Source organism: Dendrobates tinctorius, unplaced genomic scaffold (genome assembly GCF_039654945.1).
Source record: "Dendrobates tinctorius isolate UK_male_01 unplaced genomic scaffold, ASM3965494v1 ptg000075l, whole genome shotgun sequence".
In the NCBI taxonomy this organism is placed as follows: Eukaryota; Metazoa; Chordata; class Amphibia; order Anura; family Dendrobatidae; genus Dendrobates; species Dendrobates tinctorius.
Window position 1 is genome coordinate 39,289,327 of NW_027361743.1, and position 12,734 is coordinate 39,302,060.

At 46.8% G+C, this 12,734-nt stretch overlaps 1 protein-coding gene across 6 annotated transcripts in view; it reads left to right on the plus strand.

Annotated features, from left to right (window-relative positions):
• The window catches only part of FRY (FRY microtubule binding protein), a 546,108-nt gene that overhangs the window by 343,574 nt on the left and 189,800 nt on the right, over positions 1-12,734 (plus strand). For all 6 annotated transcript variants that reach the window (XM_073583182.1, XM_073583178.1, XM_073583180.1 and 3 more), the window contains one exon: positions 9,464-9,603. In XM_073583182.1, coding sequence (XP_073439283.1) covers positions 9,464-9,603 — 140 coding nt within the window. The remainder of the gene's footprint in view (positions 1-9,463; positions 9,604-12,734) is intronic.

Below are 12,734 nucleotides of genomic sequence, written 5' to 3' on the forward strand. Positions count from 1 at the left end.
TACACCCTTTAAGTAAAATGGGTTGCTTGCATTTTTCTCAAAATTATGCAGCGTAAAATATTCACCAAAAACTCATCATGGGAATAAAGCCATAAAGATGTTGTCCAGCGCCGCTCCCATTCCAACACTGCCTGGGTACGTAAATTTTGTTATGGTCCCATTTCAACACCAATCAATGGCTGTGGCGAGACCCAGTTGCAGTCAGTGGTTCACCAAGTGACGTTTTTCCAGCATTTCCTACATGTCAAGATAGGACCAGAAAGTAGAGACCATCAAGGACCCAGGCAGCATCGTAAAGGGAGCGGCAGTGGATCTGGAAGTTTTTTGTTTTTTGGTAAACCACGCTGAGCCCTTTCCAGTTTTTTTCCCCTGTTGGAGATCATCAAAAATTGATTACAAAAAGTCAAAGTTCCATTTTCTAGTTTGGACCTCTGATTCCCTGAGTAGCACATTTATTGCTGTTGCCGGAGGGTTATAAGCAGCCACCAGACCTTTCTGCCTCTGCTTATCTCCTGGTTGATATAAAGGACCAAATTAGGTTGGACTTCTCACTAATTCTTTTTGGCCCTGGAGCTTCCTCTAACCTTGATCTGACCCTGACCCACGTGGTCTGCTGATATCACCAAGAGCTATAACCAGTGAGTTCTCGAAATGTCACCATAGGGCATTCCAAAAGGGACAAACATTCTTTAAAGGCTACATAATGAAAGTGAAATATTTCAGACCCCAAACAGTTAAAGCAAAAAATGTCGCGCTGTTGCAGTAAAGGATACATGGTGCCAAATGAAACATTAAATAGAATTTCATGGTTATGAAGGAGAAGTTAAAAAAATCATTTTTTTTTTTGCTTGGATCAGATATAGCAAAGTTTTAAGCAGTTCATTTATGATGGAAGAATATGATCATTTAGTGCAACAAGGGCATATTTATACAGGAGTGCCCTCCCTTCCACCTCCAGCACAGAGCCCAGATTCTTCTCCTCATTGGGTTTACTTCCAATAAATGAATGGGTTGAGCAACCGGCTTGCTGGCGAGACTCCCCTCCCTTCCTGTTCCAGAAGAGTCAGGTTTCCATTGAAATCCCACCCTTCCTTCCTGCAGGAACATGAAAGAGAAGGAGATGCATGTGTGCATATAGGATAATTTACTTGTATGTATGCTGACCTTTATCCCGCGCTCATAGCATCGCTTGTATATAGCACACAGACCCTGCTCGCTCTCCCTGTCATCAGCTGGTATAGTGTGAATGAAATAATTAAGAATTGTAACTTTTGTTTCTGGCTGTGGGATGTAGGTTACACCATGACAGTCAGCAGTCTGCTGTTATAAGGCATCCTGCACTCCGACTGCCTCCTGCCAAGAGGGATTTCAGTGCATCTGTATATAAATGATATAGAGACTCTATTCTCCCTTTATATCTGTTATAGGAAAAGAATATTACGTGTGCGTATATATGTGTTGGATACCTAGTGGGCTGGGATTTTGCTCTGTCCTTACTACCATGATTATACAGATACACTGTTCCTGCAACTCCATGTAGATTGAGAAAAAAAATGATAATACAGTTATGTGAAAGTGTTTTTCCCCTTCCTGATTTTCAGATCACCAAACAAATGTAACTATTAGACAAAGATAACACAAGTAATCATAACATGCAGTTTATAAATGAAGGTCTTTTGTTATTAAGAGAAAAAGAAATCCAATCATACAGTTTTCTTTCTTTCTTTCTTTCTTTCTTTCTTTCTTTCTTTCCTTCTTTCGCTCTCCTTTCTCTTTCGCTCTCCTTTCTCTTTCGCTCTCCTTTCTCTTTCGCTCTCCTTTCGCTCTCCTTTCGCTCTCCTTTCGCTCTCCTTTCTCTCTCCTTTCTCTCTCCTTTCTCTCTCCTTTCTCTCTCCTTTCTCTCTCGCTCTCCTTTCTCTCTCGCTCTCCTTTCTCTCTCGCTCTCCTTTCTCTCTCGCTCTCCTTTCTCTCTCGCTCTCCTTTCTCTTTCGCTCTCCTTTCGCTCTCCTTTCGCTCTCCTTTCGCTCTCCTTTCGCTCTCCTTTCGCTCTCCTTTCGCTCTCCTTTCTTTCACTCTCCTTTCGCTCTCCTTTCTTTCACTCTCCTTTCGCTCTCCTTTCTTTCGCTCTCCTTTCGCTCTCCTTTCGCTCTCCTTTCGCTCTCCTTTCTCTCTCCTTTCTCTCTCCTTTCTCTCTCCTTTCTCTCTCGCTCTCCTTTCTCTTTCGCTCTCCTTTCTCTTTCGCTCTCCTTTCTTTCGCTCTCCTTTCTCTCTCCTTTCGCTCTCCTTTCGCTCTCCTTTCTCTCTCGCTCTCCTTTCGCTCTCCTTTCTCTTTCGCTCTCCTTTCGCTCTCCTTTCTCTTTCGCTCTCCTTTCTCTTTCGCTCTCCTTTCTCTTTCGCTCTCCTTTCTCTTTCGCTCTCCTTTCTCTTTCGCTCTCCTTTCTCTTTCGCTCTCCTTTCTCTTTCACTCTCCTTTCGCTCTCCTTTCTCTTTCGCTCTCCTTTCTCTTTCGCTCTCCTTTCTCTTTCGCTCTCCTTTCGCTCTCCTTTCTCTTTCGCTCTCCTTTCTCTTTCGCTCTCCTTTCTCTTTCGCTCTCCTTTCTCTTTCGCTCTCCTTTCTCTTTCGCTCTCCTTTCGCTCTCCTTTCTTTCGCTCTCTCTCTTTCGCTCTCCTTTCTCTTTCACTCTCCTTTCGCTCTCCTTTCTCTTTCGCTCTCCTTTCTCTTTCGCTCTCCTTTCTCTTTCGCTCTCCTTTCTCTCGCTCTCCTTTTTCTTCCGCTCTCGCGCGCTCTCCTTTCTCTCTCGCGCTCTCCGCTCTCTCGCGCGCTCTCTCGCGCGCTCTCCGCTCTCTCGCGCGCTCTCCGCTCTCTCGCGCGCTCTCCCGCGCGCTCTCCCGCGCGCTCTCCTTTCTCTCGCGCGCTCTCCTTTCTCTCTCGCGCTCTCCTTTCTCTCGCGCGCTCTCCTTTCTCTCGCGCGCTCTCCTTTCTCTCGCGCGCTCTCCGCTCTCTCTCGCGCTCTCCGCTCTCTCGCGCGCTCTCTCGCGCTCTCCCGCGCGCTCTCCCGCGCGCTCTCCGCTCTCCCGCGCGCTCTCCGCTCTCTCGCGCGCTCTCCGCTCTCTCGCGCGCTCTCCGCTCTCTCGCGCGCTCTCCGCTCTCTCGCGCGCTCTCCGCTCTCTCGCGCGCTCTCCGCTCTCTCGCGCGCTCTCCGCTCTCTCGCGCTCTCTCTCGCGCTCTCTCTCGCGCTCTCTCTCGCGCTCTCCCGCGCGCTCTCCCGCGCGCTCTCCTTTCTCTCGCGCGCTCTCCTTTCTCTCGCGCGCTCTCCGCTCTCTCGCGCGCTCTCCGCTCTCTCGCGCGCTCTCCGCTCTCTCGCGCGCTCTCCGCTCTCTCTCGCGCTCTCCGCTCTCTCGCGCGCTCTCCGCTCTCTCGCGCGCTCTCCGCTCTCTCGCGCGCTCTCCTTTCTCTCGCGCGCTCTCCTTTCTCTCGCGCGCTCTCCTTTCTCTCGCGCGCTCTCCTTTCTCTCGCGCGCTCTCCTTTCTCTCGCGCGCTCTCCTTTCTCTCGCGCGCTCTCCTTTCTCTCTTTCAATTCAATTAAAATTGGCAGGACTGAAATACAATTAGTGTTGCCAAAGCATGAAAAAATAAGTGTGACGGGGAGGGGATCAGGGGTATGCGGATAGGATGTTGGAGGGCACAATCTGGGTAGTAATTGTCCATTTGAGGGTTTTACGTTCTTCTCATCTTATGACGTATGGTGACATATTGGGCGGTGATCTGAATGTCGATGTTTTTTAGCCTTTGTTTGAAGTCTGGGTCATGTGTCTTGGACCCAAAAGCTGAAGCATTCAGTCCTTGAATGCTCCAGCTGCTGATAACTAAGGATGTCGTATTTTGTATATTTTGTCGATATGCCTTTAGAGTAATGAGAGATTTTCAGAGGATATAACTGGTTCTAGTGGTGGGTTTGGGCATATTTTAGGTGTGTCCCATGAGTTTGCTGCACAATCTGTTGAGCAATGTCCTTTTTTCCGCCATGTTGTTGCCCTCTGTTGCTTTGTTGCCCTTGTGGGGTCATGCAGACTCCTGTACTCTGCCCTCTCTGTGGGCTCTCTCTGAGGATCGCTGTGGGTAGCCATCTGTTTGGAAGGCGTCTTGCTTGTGGTCTCGGAGGTGGATATGGTTTGAGCCAGTGTGTAGTATGCGGTGGGCTCTGTGAAGTTTGGGTTAATGATCATCACCTCTGTTTTGTGGGATCGCTGAGCAGCTGATTTTCATGACACGTTGCCCCCCCCCCCCCCCCCCCCCCCCCCCCCGGGAACAGTCACTTGGTGACCAAATATTTCCTGTTCCAGTCTATTAACAGGACAAAATCCGTTGCTAGTGTTTTATTTGGGCCATGTGTTTTCTGTGTGGCGTTGCGTACTTGGGTATCGGTTTCCCTGGGTCGCAGTGATGATGGGGCTGCATTTTCATTGCTGGTGTTGAGGGTGGAGTTTTTCTTTTTGGTGTTTGGTCCAGGGGTGTTGGTTACCCTGGTTTGCTTTGCAGAAGGGCTAATGCGTCGCAGGTCTGTGATGCGTCAGGCATCGGTTTTGGAGGGGGGATTGTATTTTGTGGCTCTCTCCATTTTCTATTGCAGATTTGATGATTTTAGTCATATTATTTCTTCTTTGAGGTGTGAATGTTCTTTCTGCAGCCTTTGGACTGACTGTTGTATTTCACAGAGGTCTGTTTTCACCCTTGATATTTCATCCCTCAGTTGGTCATTTGCATTTTTCGCTCTTTGACATCTTTAAAATTCCTCTTTGAATTAAACTCGCTTTTTAGTTGGGACTGGCAGTGTGAGTATATCCATGGGGGGCTGTGATGTAGATGGAGCTGGGGGACAGATGGGGACCCTACCTGCTGTGATCAGGAGTGGTTGTGCTTCCTCTCTGCCTCATTATAACTTGGTTCTTAATGTGCCAGAATTTTTGATATTCCTGTATTTTGGGTTCCATTGTTATAAATGTTTATGGAGAGATTAAAAGTCTCAGGATCCTTCTCATCCCATACTGTAATTTGTTTGTCCCTTCTTATGCCCTGCATTTTGTTGTTCTTGTAATGTTTGCTGAGAGTCTGGTCCCAGCTCTCTCTTCCCTCTCTCACTCTTCGTCTCTCTCTCTCTCTCTCTCGCTCTTCCGTCTCTCTCTCTCTCTCGCTCTTCCGTCTCTCTCTCTCTCTCGCTCTTCCGTCTCTCTCTCTCTCGCTCTTCCGTCTCTCTCTCTCGTTCTTCCGTCTCTCTCTCTCGCTCTCGCTCTTCCGTCTCGCTCTCGCTCTTCCGTCTCGCTCTCGCTCTTCCGTCTCGCTCTCGCTCTTCCATCTCGCTCTCGCTCTTCCGTCTCTCTCGCTCTTCCGTCTCTCTCGCTCTTCCGTCTCTCTCGCTCTTCCGTCTCTCTCGCTCTTCCGTCTCTCTCGCTCTTCCGTCTCTCTCGCTCTTCCGTCTCTCTCTCGCTCTTCCGTCTCTCTCTCTCGCTCTTCCGTCTCTCTCTCTCGCTCTTCCGTCTCTCTCTCTCGCTCTTCCGTCTCTCTCTCTCGCTCTTCCGTCTCTCTCTCTCGCTCTTCCGTCTCTCTCTCGCTCTTCCGTCTCTCGCTCTTCCGTCTCTCTCTCTCTCTTCCGTCTCTCTCTCTCTCTTCCGTCTCTCTCTCTCTCTTCCGTCTCTCTCTCTCGCTCTTCCGTCTCTCTCTCTCTCGCTCTTCCGTCTCTCTCTCTCGCTCTTCCGTCTCTCTCGCTCTTCCGTCTCTCTCTCTCGCTCTTCCGTCTCTCTCTCTCGCTCTTCCGTCTCTCTCTCTCGCTCTTCCGTCTCTCTCGCTCTTCCGTCTCTCTCGCTCTTCCGTCTCTCTCGCTCTTCCGTCTCTCTCGCTCTTCCGTCTCTCTCGCTCTTCCGTCTCTCTCGCTCTTCCGTCTCTCTCGCTCTTCCGTCTCTCTCGCTCTTCCGTCTCTCTCGCTCTTCCGTCTCTCTCGCTCTTCCGTCTCTCTCGCTCTTCCGTCTCTCTCGCTCTTCCGTCTCTCTCGCTCTCGCTCTTCCGTCTCTCTCGCTCTTCCGTCTCTCTCGCTCTTCCGTCTCTCTCGCTCTTCCGTCTCTCTCGCTCTTCCGTCGCTCTCGCTCTTCCGTCGCTCTCGCTCTTCCGTCTCTCTCGCTCTTCCGTCGCTCTCGCTCTTCCGTCTCTCTCGCTCTTCCGTCTCTCTCGCTCTTCCGTCTCTCTCGCTCTTCCGTCTCTCTCGCTCTTCCGTCTCTCTCGCTCTTCCGTCTCTCTCGCTCTTCCGTCTCTCTCGCTCTCGCTCTTCCGTCTCTCTCGCTCTCGCTCTTCCGTCTCTCTCGCTCTTCCGTCTCCGCCCCTCTCTTTCTCTTGCCTCTTTCTCTCTAAGCCTAAGGCATGTCTTTCTATGCAGCTGAATGCTCCGGTCCGAGTGCCGGCGGCAGTGCCGGATATTGACATGCGAGACTCGTGCGAGTTTCTCACAAGTGTGACCCCGGCCTAAGTAGCAGCTGAGCATTGTGAAATTGATGACTGATTTTCAACTTATAATGGGACATCAGTGTGTGGCTTTTCCCATTGAAGAGGAAACATCACCGGGTTTCACAAAAACTGCATAAATCGTTATAGATATTAGACTCGATGACATTTATGTACTAACTGTAAAATCCTTGTCAGAATGTCGGTATAATTCTAATCTCTGCCCACCTACCTTGTTTGACAGCTTCTCAGTGTCCCTCCTCCCTACTGCTGAGATCTCTCTCTACTCAGTACAAGTCGCAGCTGACAATCGAGCTGTGTGAGCGGACAGAGGCTGAATGCATTTCTATTATGACAGCTGTCACTCTATAACTAGACTCATAAAATGCTCAATTTAACCCCTTAACGACTGCCGATACGCCTTTTAACGGTGGCCACTGAGGGTACTTAAACCACAGCGCCTTTAATTAACGGCTCTGTGGGAAAAAGTAAATGGCGCCTCCCAGAATCGGATTTTCTCCAGGGTCTCGGCTGCCGGGGGTAGCCAAGACCCCAGAGAACATGATTCGGGTCGGTTTTTACCGACCCGCTTTTGTGATCGTTGTTATTAACCCTATAATGGCGACCGCAAAAAAAGGACACAATTTTGCATTTAATTTCTCTCTCTAATGTGATCGCACATCAGAGGAGAGAGAAATAGGGTTAAATTGTTAAATCCCACTGTCAAAGCTGACAGCGGGCATGTACATAGCAATTCCGCCCACCGGGCCGGAAATGAGCTCATCTCCGACCCCCCCCCGTCATGTGATCGGGGGTCGGCATCATGTCGCCTGGACAACCAGAGGTTGATCGTTCCAGGCAATGGCTGAACGCACAGGAGTAAATTTGCTACTTATGGGCGATCTGCTCATCCCCCATATGTAGCAGATCCGATCGAGTATTGCATGCTTCAAGCCTCCTATGGAGGCTATTGAAGCATGCCAAAAGTAAAAAAAAAAGAAAAAAATGTTTAAAAATAAAAAAAAATAAAAGTTCAAATCACCCCCCTTTCGCCCCAATCAAAATAAAACAATAAAAAAAAATCCCACATACACCTATTGGGTATCGCCGCGTTCAGAATCGCCCGATCTATCAATAGAAAAAGCATTAACCTGATCGCTAAATGGCATAGCGGGGAAAAAAATTCAAAACGCCAGAATTACGTTTTTTTGGTCGCCGCGACATGGCATTAAAATGCAATAACAGGCGATCAAAAGAACGTATCTGCACAAAAGTGGTGTCATTAAAAACGTCAGCCCGGAACGCAAAAAATAAGCCCTTATCCGACCCCAGATCGCGAAAATTGGAAATACTACGGGTCTCAGAAAATTGCGCAAATTTTTTTTTTTTTTTTTTTTTTTTTAAGCAAACGTTGGAATTTTTTTTCACCACTTACATAAAAGAGGACATAGACATGTTTGGTGTCTATGAACTCGTAATGACCTGGAGAATCATAATGGCAGGTTAGATTTCGCAACTAGTCAACCTAGCAAAAGAGCCAAGCAAAAAACCAGTGAAACAAATTTGGGATTGCACTTTTTCTTGCAATTTCACCGCACTTGGAATTTTTTTCTCGTTTTCGAGTACACTACATGGTAAAACCAATGGTGATGTTTAAAATTACAACTCGTCCCGCAAAAAATAAGGCCTCACATGGCCATATTGACAGAAAATAAAAAAGTTATGGCTCTGGAAAGAAGGGGAGCAAAAAACGAAAAATCGAAAAAAAAGCTCCGGGGGTGAAGGGGTTAAATATGATGTGGTCCCTAAAAAAAATAAATGGTTTTGTAAATTTTGTTGTAAAAATGAGAATTTGCTGGTCAACTTATAACTAGAGTTGAGCGAAACAGGTAGGTCAGATTCAAATGTCGCTGCCTTTCAGCGAGCGAAACCTGACCATAGCGTGAGGTCGGCCATGCGGACGGCGACCCGAGCGCCATAGTCGGATTTCACAGAATGCTTGCACGTGAGTTTCAAGGACGTACACGGTGGGCAATGTCTGACAAGTGCAGCGTCCGTGGGGGGGGGGGAGAGATTTTGCGCACTTTAATAAAGCGGTCCGGCATGTAGGTGTGTTTCCTGTCCTCCACTCCCTGCCGACTTTGCTTCCCCATTGACTTGCATTGGGTTTCGTGTTTCAGTCAAACCTTCGACTTTTCCCTATAATCGGCCGATTGCGTTCGACTCGACTTTTGAGAAATGTGGGAAATTAGATCTATTAGGAAATTTGTGTGACATACCGTATCTCTCTGATTTTAATTTTATAAAAATTTAAAGTTTGAAAATTGCTAAATTTTCTAAATTTACGCCATATTTCCTTTTTTTTTTTTTCATAACTAAACACAAGTCATATCGAAGAAATTTTACCACTAACATGAAGTAAAATATGTCACGAAAAAGCAATGTCAGAATCACCGGGATCCGTTAAAGCGTTCCCGAGTTATTACCTCATAAAGTGACAGTGGTCAGAATTGTAAAAATTGGCCTGATCATTAAGCTGCAAAATGGCTCTGTCACTAAGGGGTTAATATCCGCATCATCCTGCCAGTCTGACATGGATTTTTAAGATAAATACACCAGTCGCATCATTTTTTTTTTTCCTCCACATAGAGGTGGGACAGTAGTTTTCCTTATCATTCATCAGAATAGGGTGGGGTAATTTTTTGGGTGGTAGGGGGAAGGATCTGCCGCCCCCATAGATATTAGGAGGTCAGTCAGTGACACAGAGATCTGTAAAGACGACTGCTAATAACATGAAATCTACCTGATGAATAACGTTAGTCGGAGTTGGTCCACTCACTAGATTTCTTGGTAATTGCAGATGAGGGGTCCCCTGAGCTGATCTGCCATCTGCATGTGTTATGTTACCGCCCCGAGGAGTGAATGCTGCACTGTCCACATATTTTGTATTAATGCCGGTCTCTTCTCTTGCCAGGTAATAAGCTCAATGAGCTCCTTGTCCGACTACTGCTTACCCTCCATACTGCGCACCTTGTTCGACTGGTACAAACGTCAGAATGGGATTGAGGACGAGTCTCATGAGTACAGGCCAAGGACAAACACCAAATCCAAAGGGTAAAAATGCCAGAAATACCAGATATAAATCATAGTATAAAACCAATAATTGGTGTGTGCACCTGAGGTCCTAAGTGTCTGTAGTAAATGTTTTATATCACAGTGGCTCAGTGGATAGCACTGCAGGCTTGCAGCGCTGGAGTCCTGGGTTCGAATCCGACCAAGGACAACATCTGCAAGGAGTTTGTATGTTCAAGCAAACACTGGGGTTTCCTCCGGTTTCCTCCCACATTCCAAAGACATACTGATCGGGAATTTAGATTGTGAGCCCCATCGGGGACAGTGATGATAACGTGTGCAAACTGTAAAGCGCTGCGGAATATACTGAGGTCAGTAAGGTTTTCGCCACTGTGTCCATCTGGATAGGACAATACCGTTGGTGCAACCTGTGCAGTCACACAGGGGCCCAAGCAGTAAGGGGTCCACTTGCACTTCGCAAGGAGGCGGAATTGTGCATTATGATGAGCTGTTGGATTGCACAGGGTCCTCTCCTCTCTTTGTCCATCCCTGGTGTCTATTATTTTACTGGAAATATGCTTAGGATGCAGCACTATTTTTTTCCTGCTTTTATCTGCACGGAGCCTGTGATGGCCTCGAGCGGATGCTCAATCTTTTTATCGATTAGCGCGCTCATACCACAGCATGGTGTCCAATATCCGTAAACTTTTCAGTGCAGAAGATGTCTTGTACGCTGGGATGTAAGATAATATTGGTTAGTTTAACAGCTTGATGACTGATATTGCTTGGTTGGATGGGGTCTGATTTGCATGTTTCTGGCTCTAAAGCCCGTTAGGTAATTTTTCTCTTCTATATGGAAAACGTTGTGTGTGGTATATAAAGAACCTATGACCGCTCTCCTCACCTATAAAGTCTATAGGGCAGTGATTAACCAAGACACGATATTTCTTGTTCTGTTTTGGATCAATGCGGCTTGTAATCCATATAGACTGTTGATCATTCATGGCACTGTGACAGTGTTTTACAGCTGCAAAGTAGACCTCCTTCCTTCTTGAAGTAGTCAAGTATGATGTGATCCCACCAGTAATTCCACTGTTTACTCTTGTCTAGTGAAGACCACTGTATATCCGTCCATCTGTAGTCTCGAGTGTCGTACCTGTCACTTAGGGCTGCTGAACAGTTCCAGAGAAGATCTTGTGCTCCCTTTTAGTCACAGCTGGAAGGTCTCTTATTTATATATTGAAGTCGTAAAAGGTTTCCAGATCGAATGCACGTGTGTAATTCTCTAAAATGGTCTTACATTGTTCACATTAATCACGAGGGGAGATAAATAGACTGTGTGTTTTCCAAGTTTGTCTTGTCTTGGAGTTATTCATGGATTGGTTGGTCAAGAATTGTTGTTATAGCCTGGAGCATGTGACTACGTGAGTCTTGCAAGACATATACAAAATGTAGCCAGCTCACCAGCAACCACCGCCGAAACCTCGGAGCTTCGTCCTGACAGACGTGGGATCCATGAAGAAAAAAATAGATGAATGGCTCCAGCTGCGTTAAAACACAATTCTTGCTTTATTTCTTCCAGATTAAAAGCAAATTCATAATCAGCAATATTTCCCTCCAATAGGTCTGCCAGTACACGTAGGGCGGTCTTCACATGAGGTGAGCGTTACGCGTTTCGATCTGTGCGATCTTTATCAAAAGCCATGTCCATTCCTCTAACACAAAGTTCTATATAGGAAAAACTGCCCACTAGTGTTAGAGAACTTAACCACACGACAAACACATCTGTGTAATCCGAGAGAATGAACATAAAAAATCCCAAAGGAATAATAAACTATTTCTTACACCGTTTATACCAATAGACATATCCATTATAGTTCAATTATAATGAAGCGCTAAATCATTGCGTTTGTTTAGACCGTGTGGAAATCTCGTATTCAAACGGTAGATTCAGTAAGTTTCTCTAGTGAGAAGTAATCTCCTAGCATCTCCTCCTTGATATGGGAGATTATTTCACTGCCTTGAACTTCAAAGGAACTAGTGCTCCTGGCATGATAAGTGATGAAATGTTGCGATGCCGCGGATACATCTCTATCTGCATTTTTAGTACTGGTGATATCGTACAAATGTTCTCTAATGCGAACTTTCAATTTCCTAGACGTGCATCCTACATATGAAAGCTTACATAGCTTACAAACCACATTTATGGAATTAAAACACCCACTACTATGTTTTCAGATGATTTCAGCAAAGAGTGGGATTTGATTTTGAGCAATTGTTCTCTAAATTTAATGCGCTTAATAATTAAACTTGAGGAATTGAAGCTTAAAGAAGTTCAGCAGGAAATGGAAGCATTAAATTCCTCCATGACTGAATTTAAATCTTTGGCGCAATTTGACTCCTCAATAGAGTCTATGAATAGAAACATCACCGCTTTAGAGGAAGAAATCGTGGATCGTAAAAAAAGGAAATTTATGAGAGATCTTAATGATTATGCCACTAATAAGGTCTATGATTGGGGCAATTGGGATAACTTATATAAAACACCCAAATCAATCCTAAAAACTGGCCATGCTCGTTATAAGAAAAAATATAAAAAAGCAACCAAACCGCATGTGTATTTTACATCTTCAGATCCGGACTCATCAGATAATAATCTGAGTGCTTCGGACAACTCAGTAAATGAGAACAATACAGTGATATCTAAGACTAGTTTCACATTAGCGTTTACAGCCGCAGCGTCGGGCTGCGCACGGCCGCCACTAAGCCCCGCCCCCTGCTGCGCCTCCGCTGTTAGCTCCACCTACGGACGCATGACGCTGCGCAGATAGGGGACCTATCTTTAGCACTGGGGACGCAGGCCGTGTGCAGTATGCGTTTGGCGGCGCATGCGTCCTTTTGACGCAGCGCCGACCAGTGCCAAACGCAACAGGTTGCAATTTGGTGCGCTCGGCGCAGCGTCAAAAGGACGCATGCGCCGCCAAACGTATACTGCGCACGGCCTGCGTCCCCAGTGCTAAAGATAGGGGACGCATGCAGCGTCATGCGTCCGTAGGCGGAGCTACCGGCGGAGGCGGGGCAGGGCTTAGCGGCAGCCGTGCGCAGCACGACGCTGCGGCCATAAATGCTAATGTGAAACTAGCCTAAGAGAGAATTTCGTCAGTCAAAAAACG